At 34.2% G+C, this 16784-nt stretch overlaps 1 protein-coding gene across 1 annotated transcript in view; it reads left to right on the top strand.

The window, feature by feature from the left end:
* The window catches only part of LOC126882285 (cytosolic 10-formyltetrahydrofolate dehydrogenase), a 55191-nt gene that overhangs the window by 16949 nt on the left and 21458 nt on the right, over positions 1-16784 (top strand). Inside the window, exons 2-8 of the mRNA XM_050647146.1 lie at positions 905-1058; positions 1532-1766; positions 4775-5045; positions 5106-5373; positions 6195-6375; positions 7280-7556; positions 9065-9402. Of these exons, the coding sequence (XP_050503103.1) occupies positions 905-1058; positions 1532-1766; positions 4775-5045; positions 5106-5373; positions 6195-6375; positions 7280-7556; positions 9065-9402 (1724 nt within the window). The remainder of the gene's footprint in view (positions 1-904; positions 1059-1531; positions 1767-4774; positions 5046-5105; positions 5374-6194; positions 6376-7279; positions 7557-9064; positions 9403-16784) is intronic.

The following is a 16784-nucleotide window of genomic DNA, read 5'->3' as shown; positions in this document are numbered from 1 at the left end:
AACGGAGCCGAGAAGCCGGCCAGCCTCCGTTGCTAATGCTCCGCGCAGCTCAGCAGGCGTTTAAGGAGACTCGGTCTTCTAACAGTGGCATCTACGGTGCCATCACACGCTGCCCGGAGATTTACCAACGGAGGCTAACTAGCTTCTCGGCTCCGTTGCCGTTGCGTGCATCTCGGAACAACGAATTTTAGGGTCCTGACTAAAAATAATGAAAACACTAAAAGTGCGAATTTTGTTATGAAATTTGGTATTTGGGGTTAGAATAATATTTGGAACAACTTGTTCAAATAACTTTTTCCGATATTTGTAACGCAAAGCAAAATATCGGTAATTTATCATGTTTTTGGATTCGCAGTAGGCCGCGTTTAGAATTAAAAAAATTCAGAAATGTGAACCTTCAACCTGTATGGACTGCAAAACTTCAAATCTGTATTTATTTTGATATGCATATTTACTTACAAAGATGAAATTGTTAACAAATAAACGACACAAACTTTGGTATTAAACTTTTACAATTAGACTAATTATTTTTAAAATGAAAATTATTTAAAATATTATGAAATTATGAATTATGATGATATTATGAAATGTAAATAAAAAATGGTCAAAAAATGGGGCCTTACATTACATTTTTTGGCGCATTTTTTTGCTAGTGCAAATTTGTCTAGATCGTTTAGAGTTAGGTATAGCCTTCCCTATTGTAAACATCACGAGCCGCCACTGATTACGAAATAGAGAATCAGTAATAAAAAAAACATAATAATTTTAACAAAAGCAAAAAATATTGTCGTTTTTGTGCTTTCAATAATTATTGCAACGTAGTCATGTATTGACTACGTAGACAATTTTCAATAACTTCGTAATTGTATTTACATTTTGTAATTATTTTTTTTACTCTTTTCAGGTAACAACTGTGTCCACTGTATCTCCACTAAAAGTAGCCATCATCGGTCAAAGTGCCTTCGCTGTCGATGTCATGCACAAACTAAACCAACATGGACACATCATTGTAGGAGTTTTCACTATTGTAGATAAGGGAAAGAGAGAAGATCCTTTAGGTACGTACTTATTTTTGCGTCTTTTGTAGGTTTAAAGTGTTTGTGTCTGAAGTATCTCAATATACTCGCTAACCAACACAGCAACGAAATGGTTGATCAAAAGTTACTTACTTATAGCAAATCGTAAATTCAGCTCTCTGTCAAGAATCTGAAATATCAAATGAAGAATTTATTCTACAATTTTAGTTTATCCGATTGTCCATTATTTACTAAAAATGCTTTCACTAACCACTAAAAACTACATTATAAAAGAAGACTCATCATCATTATCTTTGGCTTGACAATCCTTTTTGAATCAAAAGAATTAGAACTGTTCTTATTTATTTCCTAAATTATATGTAGCGTAGAAACAAGAAGATAAATATATATATATATATATATATATATATATATATATATATATATATATATATATATATATATATATATATATATATATATATATCCATACTAATTAGTCATCTTCTCTTTAGCTAAGGCTGCAGCGGAAAATGACATACCAGTATTCAAAATAAAACTATGGCGAAGAGCCGGAAAGCCTATACCAGAAGTACTTGAACAGTACAAAAGCGTGAATGCTGACCTCAACGTCCTACCATACTGCTCCCAGTTTATTCCAATGGAAGTGATTAACTACCCCAGACTAAAGAGCATCTGCTACCATCCATCCATCTTACCAAGACACAGAGGAGCAAGTTCCATCAATTGGTGAGTCCAAAGTACATTCTGAGAACAAAAAATGCTCTTAGTAATTAAAAAAATATTATTTAGCTGTAGTTCTTGCATACATTTGATTCTAGAAAGAAAATTGTATACAAAGTTGTAAGATATTACCTACTTACTCCGTGGGTTTTAGCTGACTCGACAGCATGCCAATACTGTTTTCTATCTTGAGCAACCTGTATCCAATTCTCCACGCCCATAGCTTTCAGGTCTCCTGCTATATTATCTCGCCACCGGAGTCGAGAGCGTCCGCGTGGTCTTCTTCCAGTTGGGACTTCCTCCCACGCCAGTCTTACTGTTCTTTGGTCAGAACGTCTTCTGAGATGTCCTGCCCATTGGAGTCTTCTGAACTTTATTTCTTTTATGATGTTGGCGTCTGGGTCAAGTTCTTCGAGCTCTTTGTTGGTTCTTATCCTATATTGTCTTGATGCTTCATCCAGCACCGGCCCAAAGATCTTCCTTAGGATTTTTCTTTCCCAAACACGTAGTCTCTCTTCGTTTGCCTTTGTTATCGTCCACGTTTCGCTTCCATACATCACAACGGGTCATATCATTGTTTTATACACTTGTATCAAGTCTTGTATCTTCGTAGGCCTTGTTAGTTGTTTCTATTTTATAAGGTTTTGGAGGGTAAAAAGACATATTATGTTGCCAGCCTGTATCCTATTGTTTATTTCTTGTGATCCGTCATTGTCTTCAGTTATTGTTGTTCCAAGATACTTAAATTCTCTAACGCGCTCAAAGTTAATGTCATCTATGGTGATGTTATATATTTCGTCTTATTTTCGTTGATTAGGAGCCCCATCTTCTCTGCTTCCTTCTCGAACCTCACGAAAGTCTCCTTTATCCTTAATCGGGTGTTTTCTATTAAATCGATATCGTCTGCAAATGCCAATAGTAAGTTTGGTCCTTCTCGATTAAATACTGTAGTCGGTTGACTACAGACTACAAGTTGAAGAGTTGTGGTGAAAGTGCATCTCCCTGTTTTAGTCCGTTGATTATTTCGAATGTCTCCGAGTATTGTTGACTCTCACCTTACATCGTAACCATTCCATACACGTCCGTATCAACCTGGCTAGTTTTTTTTGGTTTTTTGGAAAGCCAAGTTTCTGCATCGCTGTCCACAGTCTAGCCCTGCATACTCTTATCAAATGCTTGTTTAAAATCTATGAACATCTAATGAAGCTCACGATCAAACTCCCAGCATTTTTCCATTATCTGTTTTATTGTGAATATCTGGTCAATAGTAGAGCTTCTTCTTCTTCTTAAGGTGCCGAGACCGTTTGTCGATCGTTGGCTCTCATGTTGCACAGCATATTAACAATCATTGTCTTATTTACAGCCGCACGAAATAGTTCAGTGCTAGTTTTTCCAAACCATTGGCGTAGGTTTTTAAGCCAAGAAGGTGTACGGCGGCCCACACTTCTTTTTGCCATTATTTTACCTTGCATGACGAGGTGAAGTATGTCATATTTTTCTGGGTGACGCATTATATGACCAAAGTATTCCAATTTGCGCCTTTTAACCGTGTTCACTACTTCGCAACTTTTATTCAAACGTTGCAAAACCCTTTCGTTTGTGACTCTTTCTACCCAACTGATCTTCAGAATACGGCGGTAGACCCACATTTCAAATGCTTCTAGGTTTTTTAAAAACGATTCTGTCAGGGTCCATGCTTCAACCCCGTAAAGTAGTACTGGGAATATATAACAGAGAACCATTCTTATGCGAAGTTCCAAATTTAGATCATTACTGCACAGGATTTTCTTAAATTTCATAAAACTTGTTCTTTCTTTGGCAATTCTACTTTTTATTTCTGTACTAGGGTTCCAGCTTTCATTAATATGAGTACCCAGATATACAATATTACTTACTCGTTCAACTGAGTCATTACCGATTGTTATGTTATAGTTATTATTATTTACGGCTGCCTGTTTACTAATAACCATAAACTTTGTTTTTCTTGCGTTGAGTAAGAGTCCATATATCGCGCAGAATGCCACCATTCGGTTCAATAACGCTTGAAGATGTTCAATTGATCCTGTCAGTAACAAGGTGTCATCTGCGTATCTGATATTGTTCATAAGCATACCATTAATGAGTATTCCCCCTTTTGCGTTTTGCAACACTTCATTTAAGATTGTTTCAGCGTAAAGATTAAACAACATTGGTGACAATATACAGCCTTGTCGAACTCCACGCTTGATTTTTACTTCTTCAGAGCACTGATTCCCAACCATAACACATGCAGCCTGGCCCCAATATAAATTTGCGATTATTCTAATGTCCCTACCGTCCAGACCAGTAGTTTTGAGAATATGTAGCATTTTTTCATGGCGAACTTTATCAAAGGCCTTTTCAAAATCAATCGCGCACATGAAAACGTCATGATTTACATCTCTGCATCTTTGAATTAAAACTTGGGTTGCGAATAGTGCATCACGCGTTCCAAGGCCGCAGCGAAAACCGAATTGAGTACTTGAGATTCTTTCCTCAATTTTTCTATGTATATGTTCTTTGATGAATTATTCTGAGAAAAGTTTTCAATACATGACTCATTAGGCTGATGGTGCGATAGTCGCTGCATTTTGTGGCTCTGTGTTTTTTTGGTAGTACAACAAATGAGGATTCAAGCCAATCTTTAGGAATTTTTCCGCTTTCGTAGATTAAGTTGAATAATTTCGTAAATAATAGAGCGGCCCGGTCTAAATCCGAATTGATAATCACCAACGATTTCTTCTGTGTGTGTTTTGGTTCTATCTAGCAGGATGTTTGCAAGGACTTTGTAGGTGGTGTTTAGGAATGTTATTCCCCGGTATAGTTAGTACATTGCTTTTTGTTTCCTTTTTTGTGGATTGGTATAATAAACCCTTCTTTCCATTCATCTGGCATTGTTTCTTCTCGCCAAATGTCTTGAATTAGTTTGTAGGTATATAGAACTGTACAGCACTTCTCCGTATTCTGTGAGATATTCATTAGCGTTTTATTTTCAGGACCCTCATCTGCGGCGACAAAAAGGCAGGCCTTTCCATCTTCTGGGCTGACGACGGTTTAGACACTGGACCAATCCTCCTACAAGAGGAATGCGACGTACAAGAAAACGATACGGTGGATACTATTTACAAAAGATTTTTGTACCCAGTAGGTGTCTCTGCAGTAGCTAGAGCAGTAGACATGGTCGCTGATGGTAATGCTCCAAAAGTAGTTCAAAGTGAAAAGGGAGCAACGTATGATCCTATGCTGAACAAGCCGGAGTTACAAAAGGTAACAGTATTATTATAAATATTTTCTTAGATGATATATCTAAATGTATACTATCCACAGATCGACTGGAATAAAACAGCTCTAGAACTCCACAACTTCATCCGTGGTATGGACTCTGTTCCTGGAGCTAGTTGCTTGATGAAGCTACCAGACTCAGCAGATTACCAAGAAGCCTTGTTGTTTGGTTCATCATTGTGGAAAACAGCAATACCTATCGGAAAAGAAATCTTGATCGAAGGTACTAAACCAGGAATTATTCACGAGGAAGGTTTGTTGCTGACAGGATCTGATGGGGACTATGTCAATGTGAAAAGAGTTAAAATAAACGGTAAGTAGAATAAAAACTGGTGATAGATTCTTATAGTATATTTTAACTTTTTTGATAAGCACCTGTAGTAATATAAAAACTATTTTTAAGATACCATCTTATAACTTTATATAATTAACGCTTCGGTTCTTTAACGCTTATTAAATATTGTTAGACATACTTTTCTATGATAATATGTCTGTTCCGAACGTTGCCGATCATTCTGGCTTTTTGATGATTTTGTTGGTTGCTATACGGAATAGTTGTAATGATGTCTTTCTATACCATGCTCTCAGGTTAGCAAGCCAGGATATTATTCTTCGTCCTGGAGCCCTTTTTCCTTCAATTTTACCTTGCAAAATGCATTGGAGTAGCTCGAATCTGCCTTGATTTCTCATTATACATGTCTTAAGTACAGCAGCTTACGGCCCTTCACGATGTTGACCAAATCTGCGGTTGTGTTCATCCTCCGTAGCACTTCTTGGTTGGTTAATTTCTTCGTAGCACTTTGTCCATGGTATCTTCAGGATCATTTTGTTGTTATTTATGTTTATTTCTCCGTATTATTATATTATAGCATCCAGCTATTTTGCTTGCTTTTATTACTTGTTCCATGACTTCTTCTTCCTCAATATTGTATCTAAAATAAGTTGATTATAAGCTCCAAGGTATTTATTAAATTTTTTTACTTGTTCTACTCCATTTTCTCCTAGTCTATTGAATAGTTAGAAAATAGGTAGTTTATAAATCCATTAAGTTTATCTGTTTTAGAAATCCTCTATAAAATCATGAGTTTTGCCAACGTTTTATCTTTTGCAATTGACAATGCGATATATTTTTAGGTCGCATGAAAAACGCTTCAGTATTAGACCAAATTACTAAACAAGTAGATATTGAACTAACCCCAGAAGAAAAAGTATTAATTGAATCAGTCAGGGCTGTCTGGGAGGCCATCTTGAACATCGATATTGAAGATGACACTGATTTCTTTGCAAGTGGGGCTGGATCTATGGATGTCGTCAGGTAAGTGACATTTTTTCTTGGTAATATCTTTGGTAGCCCAGTCAGGATCTGTAAAAAAATAGCTTAAGTTGGTTGTATTGAACTGCAACTTAGATTTTTGTAGAAAGGTGTCCAGAAAGTTGTTTATACCTTTAATCTTGCATATCTCGAAATGTATCTTATATAACAAATAGAAAAGCATTACTAGAAATTAAATTTCCCCTTAAAATAAGCTTGTGAAATTAGGAAAAAAATTCTAAACCCTAAAAAAATCTTAAAAAAAACGAAACTATGTTTTTAAAATGTGATAAGGGTAAATCGGGAAAATCTTCTCGCATTTTTATTTGCGCCATTATTATTTTGGAGATAACTTCAAGTTTGTTATATTCGCGGTGTGCAAGTACTTGGAGGGGATACGAGAAACGATCGTGCGCGAACAGCGGAGAAATCTTACAACTTTCTTAAATAATTCATTGTCAATTGAAATTGTCAAATTGACGTATAGGTATTTCATACCTACTGTCATTGAAGAAGAAACATTATATGTTGCTGCACTATATTGATATGATATGCAATTATTATATAAAAGTAAATTAATTTATTGTATTTTGCTTGCAGTAGGTACTACATTTTAATGATTAATTTTATTTACTACATACAATTGTTTACCTTTTAATAACATAACCTTAATATTATTTTTTTTTCTTATAATTTGTTTTGGACTATGGCCTTGACAATTATCCAGCAACCAGATTAATAAAATTGGCCAATATAATTAAATGTGCGAAAAATGTTGCCGAGCTATAAAGCCAGGTGTCGCTTTTCCGAACTTGCACGGTCCCAATAGTAAATTTTCAGAAACTCTATAAAGACTTACTTCTTTATCTTTTTTGGAAAATTTATAAAACTTTTTTTCTTTTATTAGATTGGTGGAAGAGGTCAAAGAACTGTTCAAAACTGAGCTAGAAAATGAAGATGTTTTTATGGCGCCAGTATTTTCCGAATTTTGCGTTAATGTAGTCCAGAAAAGTCGTGGAGGAAAGGGGGAGATCAAAGTAGAATACAGAGCAATAGAAATGGAAGCAAATAAGATGAAATTGCGTTTTCCTTGCCAACTATTTATTAACGGAGAATTCATGGATGCTGAAGATGGAAAAACTACTCAAACTGTAAATCCAGCTACAGAAGAAGTTATTTGCGATGTAAGTTAAAATAAGAGTTTCTGTTTTATATTTAAAAAAAATTGGTGATTTATTGTTGTCATCATCTAGCAATTATCGTGCTCCATTCCTTTTATTTCTTATTTTTATATATCTGTATCTATTTTTATGGACAAATATATAATTTATTTTTCTTCTTCTTCGGATTTTTCCCACTGTGAATTAGCCGTTTTCGTCCTCTCCTCCACAACCCTCTACTCTCCCACTCACCTTTTCTGGGGTCCCTATCTATCATAGCATTTCCTGTGTACGTTTTCCATCTCATAGCAGGTATTCCTCTCCGTTTTCTTCCCGGCGAGTCTCGGTCCAATATTCTTTTCGGTCACCTGTGCTCTGTACCACTGCAGGGCTCTGTTTTCCAACTTTTCGTAATTGAGCATTTTACTTCCATTATATTCCATATTTCCTTTCATTGGACATTTTGTTGTCATTGGACATACTTCCGCTCCATATAGGATAGGGTAATATTCAGCACTATGCTCTGGAAGATCCTTTTTTGTTTTCTTTGGTTAAAGTGTTGTTTCATATCAGTCCATGGAGTGCTTTCGTGGCTTGTTTTAGCCGTAAAATTTTTCTTTCTATATCTTTCTTACAAGTCCCATCTCGGCTTATCATTTACCCTAAATACGTAAAAATCTTACAACTCTTAATAGTCTCTTCTAAACTTATCATATATTCCATGTCTTGTGCAAAAACGACTTGGTCATCGGCGAAAAGTAGTGAATATAATATGTTCTCTTGTGCTAGTATGCCCATTGTTTCACATTTTCTATACCTACCACATTTTCAAAGCCTGCTCTATGTATTTGTTAAAAAGTGTAGGTGATAGACCACATACCTGTTTGGGGCCTTTTGTTGAAATGATTGTTTTTGTTATTTCATTGCCTAACTTTATTTGCACCTGTGTTTCTTTATACGGTCTTTGTGTTACATTTACCCATTTTTCTCTAACACGCATTCTTCTTTCTTCTCATTGCTTCCTACAGTTATTTCCTGGACATGCTATCGTATGCATCCTCCAACTCGATAAAAGTCATATGTGTTTCAATATTTTTCTCTTTGTTCTTTTCTATTACTTATCTCATGATAAATAGACATTATCTGGCTTTTCGGGATCTGGCTTGTTGTTCGCCATAATGGCCCATGTGCTGCTGTTTACTTTTATAACGATGGAAATGATTCTGGCTATTGAAGGCATTACACTGATCCCTCTATAATCTATAGTGTTAGCTTTTTTTGAAAATGGTGGACATATGTGACAGGTTCCACTCATTTGAAATCTCCTTCCTTGCTTCAATTTTATTGAACAACTCTCGTATAAAGGATACGCCCCTTGCACCTCCATATTTCAGCAGTTCCGTTTTTATGTTTCCTGGTCCTGGTGCCTAATATCTTGTTAAACTAAAAAATAAACTTAGACTATCTCCTCTGTTAGTATGTGCACATATACGTAACACATTTATAGTAAGAAGGTTTTTGCTGTCTTTCAGGTTCAATGCGCTTCCAAAAACGATGTCGATAAAGCAGTAGCTGCTGCAAAGAACGCATTTGAAAACGGTGAATGGAGTAAGATCAGTGCAAGAGAAAGGGGTCTCATGCTTTTCAAACTTGCTGATTTAATGCAAGAATACAAAGAAGAACTAGCTACAATAGAATCAATTGATTCAGGAGCTGTATATACTTTAGCTCTAAAAACTCACGTTGGTATGAGCATTGAAACGTGGAGGTATTTCGCTGGGTGGGCAGACAAAATTGAGGGGTCTACGTTACCAGTATCCCACGCGAGACCTAACAGAAATCTCTCGTTTACAAAGAAAGAACCCATTGGGTAAGTTGCTTTACAATTTTTTGTTTATTATTCTTCTTTAAGTGCCGTCTCACAATCGAAGATTGGATATCATCATCATGCATCACTATCTTTACTTTACCTACGGCTGCTCTGAAAAGTTCCATGGAACTGCATTTAAATCAGTCCCCTAAATTTTTCAACCCTGACACTCTCCTTCTTCCCATACTCCTTCCTCCTCTTATTTTTTCCCTGTACTCTATTATAGTCTAAGAGCTAGAGCCGGAAAATCATCGTCATAACTAATATGGAGTTTTTCCTGTGAAACGTATCCATTGTATATTGACAATTATGACCCCTTTCAGGCTGTCACCTCAGTGGATACAGGAAGTAGCAATAAGGGACGAAAGGGGAAAGTTAGTGCAGTCTTAAAGGTTTTCACCCTCTATTTTGTTAAACCTCCATCGATTTGCATTAAAATTGGTGACTAGTTAGAGCATACCTCAAGAAACAAAACTGATTTGGTGCCAAATTACACTTTTGCCCTGGGGGTGGATACCACCCCTTCTCGTAGGTGAAAACTATTTTATTAAAAATAACCCCACAAATCTATAGAGGGACAAATTTTAAGTAAAATTTGTTATATCATGTTATTAAAATAAATCAATACTTTTTGAGTTATTAAAGATCAAAGATTTGAATTTTTCGTGAAAAAATGCATGGTGTACAGCGGTTTTTCATAAATATCTCAAAAACTATAAGTTTTATCAAAAAAGTTATAATTATCAAAATTGAAGACGATAAAAAATAGAATAGACTTCTTATTCGAAAAACCTTTGACAATTAATTAAAAGTGAGTTATAGGTGATTGAATGTATATTTTTTTCGGCTAGTACTCAAATCTAAGTATTTAAGCTTAAATAACGGAAAAACGATACATTTTATAAAATATATTTACTAAACACTTGTCAAAGAACTCAGAAATATGTATCAAATGAGCTCCCGGAGAAGTTGATACCACTAAACATTATGCTAAAATCATTTTTCAAAGTTTAGGCTCCAACAATTTGGAACTTAATTATTATATTATTTATATAAGTTTTTTAAATTGTTTTTAGACATTTGTGTAAAATTTAGCAAAAATGTATTCAAATATGTTAAATGTACCCATTAGTTGACACCTCCAGTTTCTGGACATATAGTTTATACTGATAGAAAAAATTCAATAATATTCAAAATAATACAAAAATAATATTTACACTTACACTATTGTATTAGTATGTACTTGCTACTGTCATTTCGGAGACGTCGTTTGTATTTAGACAAGGCGGAAACGGCGGGTTCGTTCGGAAAAATATTCCCATGAGATATTTTTGCATAGTCACATTCGTGAGACATCCCAGAATAAGGTTCCATAATTTTTTTTTAACAATTTTTTTTTAATCAAATTGCAAAAAATCAATATTTTTGGCCCGGACTAATTTTTTTTAGGTTTTTTGGATCATTCTGGACAAAAAAGGTCTCTTATAATTTCTCTCCAAAGTTGATCTTTTTCGAGTTACAAGCAATTTAAAATTTGAAAAACGCGAAAATGGCCATTTTTAAGGCTTAATAACTCGGTTAAAAATTATTATTATGAAAGTCAGAAAGTAACTAAATCAAAGTTTAAAGTCTCCGCTACATGATCCCGAAGAAATCTGTGTCATTAATTTACTACTAAGCTGTTATTTTTAATTAATATCAATGAGCGATTAGATCGTATTGACGCGGTTGTAAATGTGAGTGCGAGTAAGATGCACAATTGGACTGCTGGAATGGCTTCTCTCTCGCACTCAGCATTTAAATACGTCGCACATGTGCATGGCGCTTATTATTATTACTTAAAAATAACAGCTTAGTAATAAAATAATGACAAAAATTTCTTCAGGATCTTGTAGGGGGGACTTTAAACTTTGATTTAGTCATATATTGACTTTCATAATAATAACTTTTAACTTAGTTATTAAGCCTTGAAAATCGCCATTTTTCGTTTTTTTCAATTTTAAATTGCTTATAAGTCGAAAACGATCAACTTTAGAGAAAAATTATAAGAGATCTTTTTCGTCCAGAATGGTCCAAAAAATTAAAGAAAAAATTGTTCGGGCCAAAAATTTTGATTTTTGCAATTTGATTAAAAAAAAATTGTTAAAAAAAAATTGGCCCACTTTTCACGTGGGCGACTTCTTGAACCTTATTCTGGGATGTCTGACGAATGTGATTATGCAAAAAAATCTCATGGGAATATTTTTCCCTTCGAACCCGCCGTTTTCGCCTTGTCTAATTGAATATATTATTATATTGCATACTCCAAAAAATACCCATATTATGGCTGTTTTCAACATGGCAACAGAATACACTTGCGTGCTTAAAATAAATTGTACAATTGATACAGATACTGCTGTGAAATTAATTAGTGAAAAAACATTGAAAACTGCAAAAGAAAAATTAAATATTATTAAAAATTAAAATTTAATTATTAAATTATAATACTAACTTCATTCCCGAAATTTCTTTGAAAATTATTCTGTTAACTAATTTCAAAATAAATATATAAATAGCATATGTTTTAATTTTCACTTTTTCCTAAAAAATTCGAAAGGGTTCTCTTATTTTCATCATCACTTGTTTAGCTTTGATGTTATCAACTTCATCTGGAGCTCACTTGATAGGTATTCTTGAGTACTTTGATAAGTGTTTAGTATGTATTGATATATTTCTATTTGATATGAAAATTAAAATTTGATAATTATAGACAAAATTCAATTTAATATAAAATATTTTCAATTTTCTCAACCACGGGCATATAAATTTAGAACAACCTGTATACAACAAATTGTTATATTTAATTTTAAGAAGTGATTAAATAAGACTCAAGTGAAATCGTTAATAGGTCATTATCGTTGTTCGCGGAAGGATCGATCATTAGCCGATGCTAAATAAGACTAAGTGGGAATAGAGAATAGGTCATTAAAATTTGTATATAGTAGAAAGTAATTTTAGAATGGGAATTAACTATTTTCTTTGAAATCCATTAAGCATATTTAGAAAGTTTAAAAATTGGTTTTGAGGAATACTGCGAATGAGAGTTGGTGGTGGAATTTTGATTTGTGAATCTGGAAGGGATATTTAGAAAGTAGGGGAATGAATGACAAATAGAGATCAGAATGTTTTGAGCTGTCGAGAAGTGAAGTCGAGTCGTAGACGGTAGTGTACGGAGAGTGAGAAAGCCGGTGTAGTTCCGTGAGTGTGGAGTATCTATCGTGGAACGAGAGGTAGGCCAGGTTGAGAGTAAAAGAACCTCCTTGAGCCAAGAGTTCCCGGTAGCTGATTGCAGTTTCGAAAAAGGTAGAACACAGCATCACGACAGAAGCAGGAAACGAGAGCTATACGAGCTAGTTTCAGAGGAGAACATTACTGGAAGCCAGGACGAGGTTTTGATTGCAGCCAAGGATAGCAGGAAACGGGTCTTGTGTGAAGACATTCTCAGTTCACCAGAAAAAGGTCAGTCTCATTTGTTTGGACATGAATGTATGGGTTTTTCGTAGTAAATACCACATTTAAAATTGAAGAAACATAATCAATAATATCAGAAAAGCTTCATCAAACTTAAATAGAATTGTTGCTAATAAATCATAATAGTTAAATGTTAATAAAAACTTTAAATTGGAAATCAAAAGGAAATAAGATTCCCATGTGTAAATGTTATGTTTAAGAATAATAAGATATAGCAAATATTAAGTAGTGATTGCCATTTAAATAAAATAAACAATATTTTGATTACACTTGTAACCCATATGTGTTATTATTTTACTCTTTTCTTTCCTATCCCGATTAGGAACCATTAAGAAATACTTAGAAGCCACGTAAGTAAGTAATTAATTTTATAAAAAGCCCTGAGATTGAAAACATATTGATATGTGATCTGGTAAATTAATTAGATTATTATTAATGCATTGATTAAATTAAATGACATATAAAAACATTATCTCATATCAATAATCAAGATCACAACAGTATGTATATTTTAGAAAATGCATCGTTTTCCCGTTATTTAAGCTTAAACACTCGTACTTAGATTTGAGTACTAGCCAAAAAATAGTTATTTTCCTAACAAGTGCAGAAAGTCATTCTTTTCCGCACGCGACTGCAGTTTGCCGAACGACGCGAAGCAAGCGAGTTCGGCAAGCAGTCGAGTGCGGAAAAGAGACTTTCTGCAAGAGTTAGGAACAATATTTTTTCTAAGAGTCTTTAAAAAATTACCAAATCTTAATCAATTAATTTAATTAATATGAAAATACCTACACAAATTAATTCTTTGACAAGGTTGTCAAAACCAAACTTTCAATATAATTAGTTAGCATGACGACGATCTTGGTTTCCATGACGATGATTCAAAACGACTGTTATTGTCTACCGATTTGACTTTCAAATATTATGTCAAAATAATTTTATTTCATCGAATTGTCGCGTTAATTTCATTAAAACAGGAACACAATAAGATATATTTGAAATAAATTAGTAAACAATATCTAAATATTAGTTTATTGCATGTATTATAATTACTTTAAGGCCATATTAAAATACCTAAGTTAACACGCGTGCGTAAAAGTAAAAACCGCGTGCGGAAAAGTAATACGCGTGCGGAAAAGTAACACGCGTGCGGAAAAGTGAAACTTTCTAAACTAAAATGCGTGCGCGAAAGTAGACATTTTTGCACGCTCGTAGAAAAAATATATATTCAATCAACTATAACTAGGGTTACCATACGTCCGGATTTCGTCCGGATAGTCCGGATTTGAAAGACATGTCCGGATTGGCGTCCGGATATGAGAAATGTCCGGATTTTTTTCTTTACTAAAAAAATATATTTAAAAAACATATTTAACAAATTACTCGAAGATTTCAAAGATGCAAATTTTATTACGGTTACAACTGATAGTTCAAACAGAAACGAAATCAAACTGACTCCGGTATGTGTTCGTTATTTTAAGCAAAATGAAGGTGTCAACGTGAAACTTTTATTTTTTGATGAACTGCCAGGTGAAACATCTGATCTTTTAGTAGAACATGTTTTAAAATGTATTAAAAAGTACTCTATTGATTCAAAAGTAGTTTGCCTTTGTGCTGATAATACCAATACTAACTTTGGGGGTGTCAAAACGCAAGGGCAAGGATATGTTTTTTTCCTTGGACTACCCCTGTCTGGATTTGGCCTTAATAAATTATGGTAACACTAACTATAACTCACGTTTAATTAATTCTAAAAGGTCTTTTACGTAAAGAATCTATTCGATTTTTTATTATCTTCAATTTTGGTAATCATAACTATTTTGTTAAAACTTACAGTTTTTTAATTATTTATGAAAAACCGCTTTACACCATGCATTTTTTTCACGAAAAATTTAAATATTTGATCTTTAATAACTCAACAAGTATTCATTTATTTTAATAACTTGATATAACAAATTTTCCTTAAAATTTGTCCCTCTGTCGATTTGTGGGGTTATTTTTAATAAAATAGTTTTCAGCCCGAGAAGGGGTGGTATCCACCCCCAGGGTAAAAGTGCAAGTTGGCACCAAATCAGTTTTGTTTCTTGAGGTATGCTCTAACTAGTCACCAATTTTAATGCAAATCGATGTAGGTTTAACAAAATAGGAGGTGAAAACCTTTAATGACTGCACTAACTTTCCCGTTGCATCCCTTATTGCTACTTCCTGTATCCACTGAGGTGACAGCCTGAAAGGGGTCATAATTGTCAATATACAATGGACACGTTTCACAGGAAAAACTCCATATTACTTATGACAATGATTTTTCGGCTCTAGCTCTCCGTCTATTATCAGTCTTGGCATTTCATATCGCCGTCCCCTCATGACGATCCCAGATATTGAAACTTTTTTATTTTTATTATGTTGATTATTTCGTATTCTTTGCCCATTTCTCACAATACTTCCGTGTTCGTTTCGTTCTGTGACCATGCTATTCTAAGATCCTTCTGTAATACCACATTTTAAATAATTGTAGCTTATTTATGTGTTCTTCAGTGTCCAGCTTTCAAGTTCACATTGCAGTATCGAAAACACGTAGCATCTCAGAGCTTTTACTCTCAGTTCTAATCTAAGGTGTTTGTTGCAGAGAATAGCTGGCCCTTATTTCTATTGTTTGATCATTATTTTCTGAAACACAGATTCACAAGTATTTGTATTTACCTTTCTATCAATATATTTCCTAAATGTTTTTTAATTTGTATATTTGTTATCTTAGTCATTATCATATATTTTTCTTTTTCATATTCATCTTTAGTTAATATTTTTCACAGAAACTGTTTTTTTGTTTAGTAGTAATTTAAGTTGCTCAGCAGAGCTTGCCATAATCACGATATCATCTGCATGTCTTACGTTGTTAATAGTTCTTCCGTTAATTATTATTCCTTTACATTCAGATAGTAATGCTATTTTATGCAGGGTAGATCAACAACAGATGCAATTTTCATTATAAGACAGTTGATGGAAAAATACAGGAGTAAAGAAACAGACGCTCATATGGTATTCATTGATCTTGAGAAAGCATATGATAGAGTTCCTCGAGAGATTCTGTGGTGGGCACTCAATAAGAAAGGAGTCCCTGGTAAATATGTAAAGATTGTGAGGGATATGTATGAGGGAGTAACGACTAGTGTTAGGACAGGTGTGGGAGAGACTGATAAATTTCATGTGAAAGTAGGATTGCACCAAGGCTCTGTGCTTAGTCCGTATTTATTCTCATTAGTTTTGGACCAGATAACAGCGAAATTACAGGGTAACATTCCATGGTGCTTAATGTATGCTGATGATGTCGTGTTAGTAGGAAATAGTGAAAGAGACTTAGAACAAAAACTGGAACAGTGGAGACAAGCTCTGGAGGAAAAAGGTTTAAAACTTAGTAGGACAAAAACAGAGTATTTGGAATGTTCATTTAAAGATGGAGCTACTACAAATGAAATGGTATCTTTGGATGGTGAAATGATTGTGAAAAGCAATAGTTTTAAGTATCTAGGATCGGTATTACAGAGTAATGGAGAAATAGATGGAGATGCATGCAGTAGAATTAGGGCTGGATGGATGAAGTGGAAAGAAGCGAGTGGTGTGTTGTGTGACAGAAAAATTCCAATGAAGCTGAAGGGAAAATTCTATAAAACAGCCATAAGACCGGCTATGATGTACGGAACTGAATGTTGGGCAGTGAAAAAGAAAGAGGAACAACGAATGTATGTGGCGGAAATGAGAATGCTTATATGGATGAGTGGAGTGACAAAGAAGGATAAAATTAGAAATGAGTATATTAGGGGAAGTCTAGGTGTGGCACCAATTGATGCCAAAATGAGAGAGCATAGGTTAAGATGGTT

The sequence above is a fragment of the Diabrotica virgifera genome, chromosome 3, assembly GCF_917563875.1.
Source record: "Diabrotica virgifera virgifera chromosome 3, PGI_DIABVI_V3a".
Lineage (NCBI taxonomy): Eukaryota > Metazoa > Arthropoda > Insecta > Coleoptera > Chrysomelidae > Diabrotica > Diabrotica virgifera.
The sequence above is the reverse complement of the archived record's forward strand: the minus strand, read 5'-3'. Positions and strand labels throughout refer to the sequence as shown.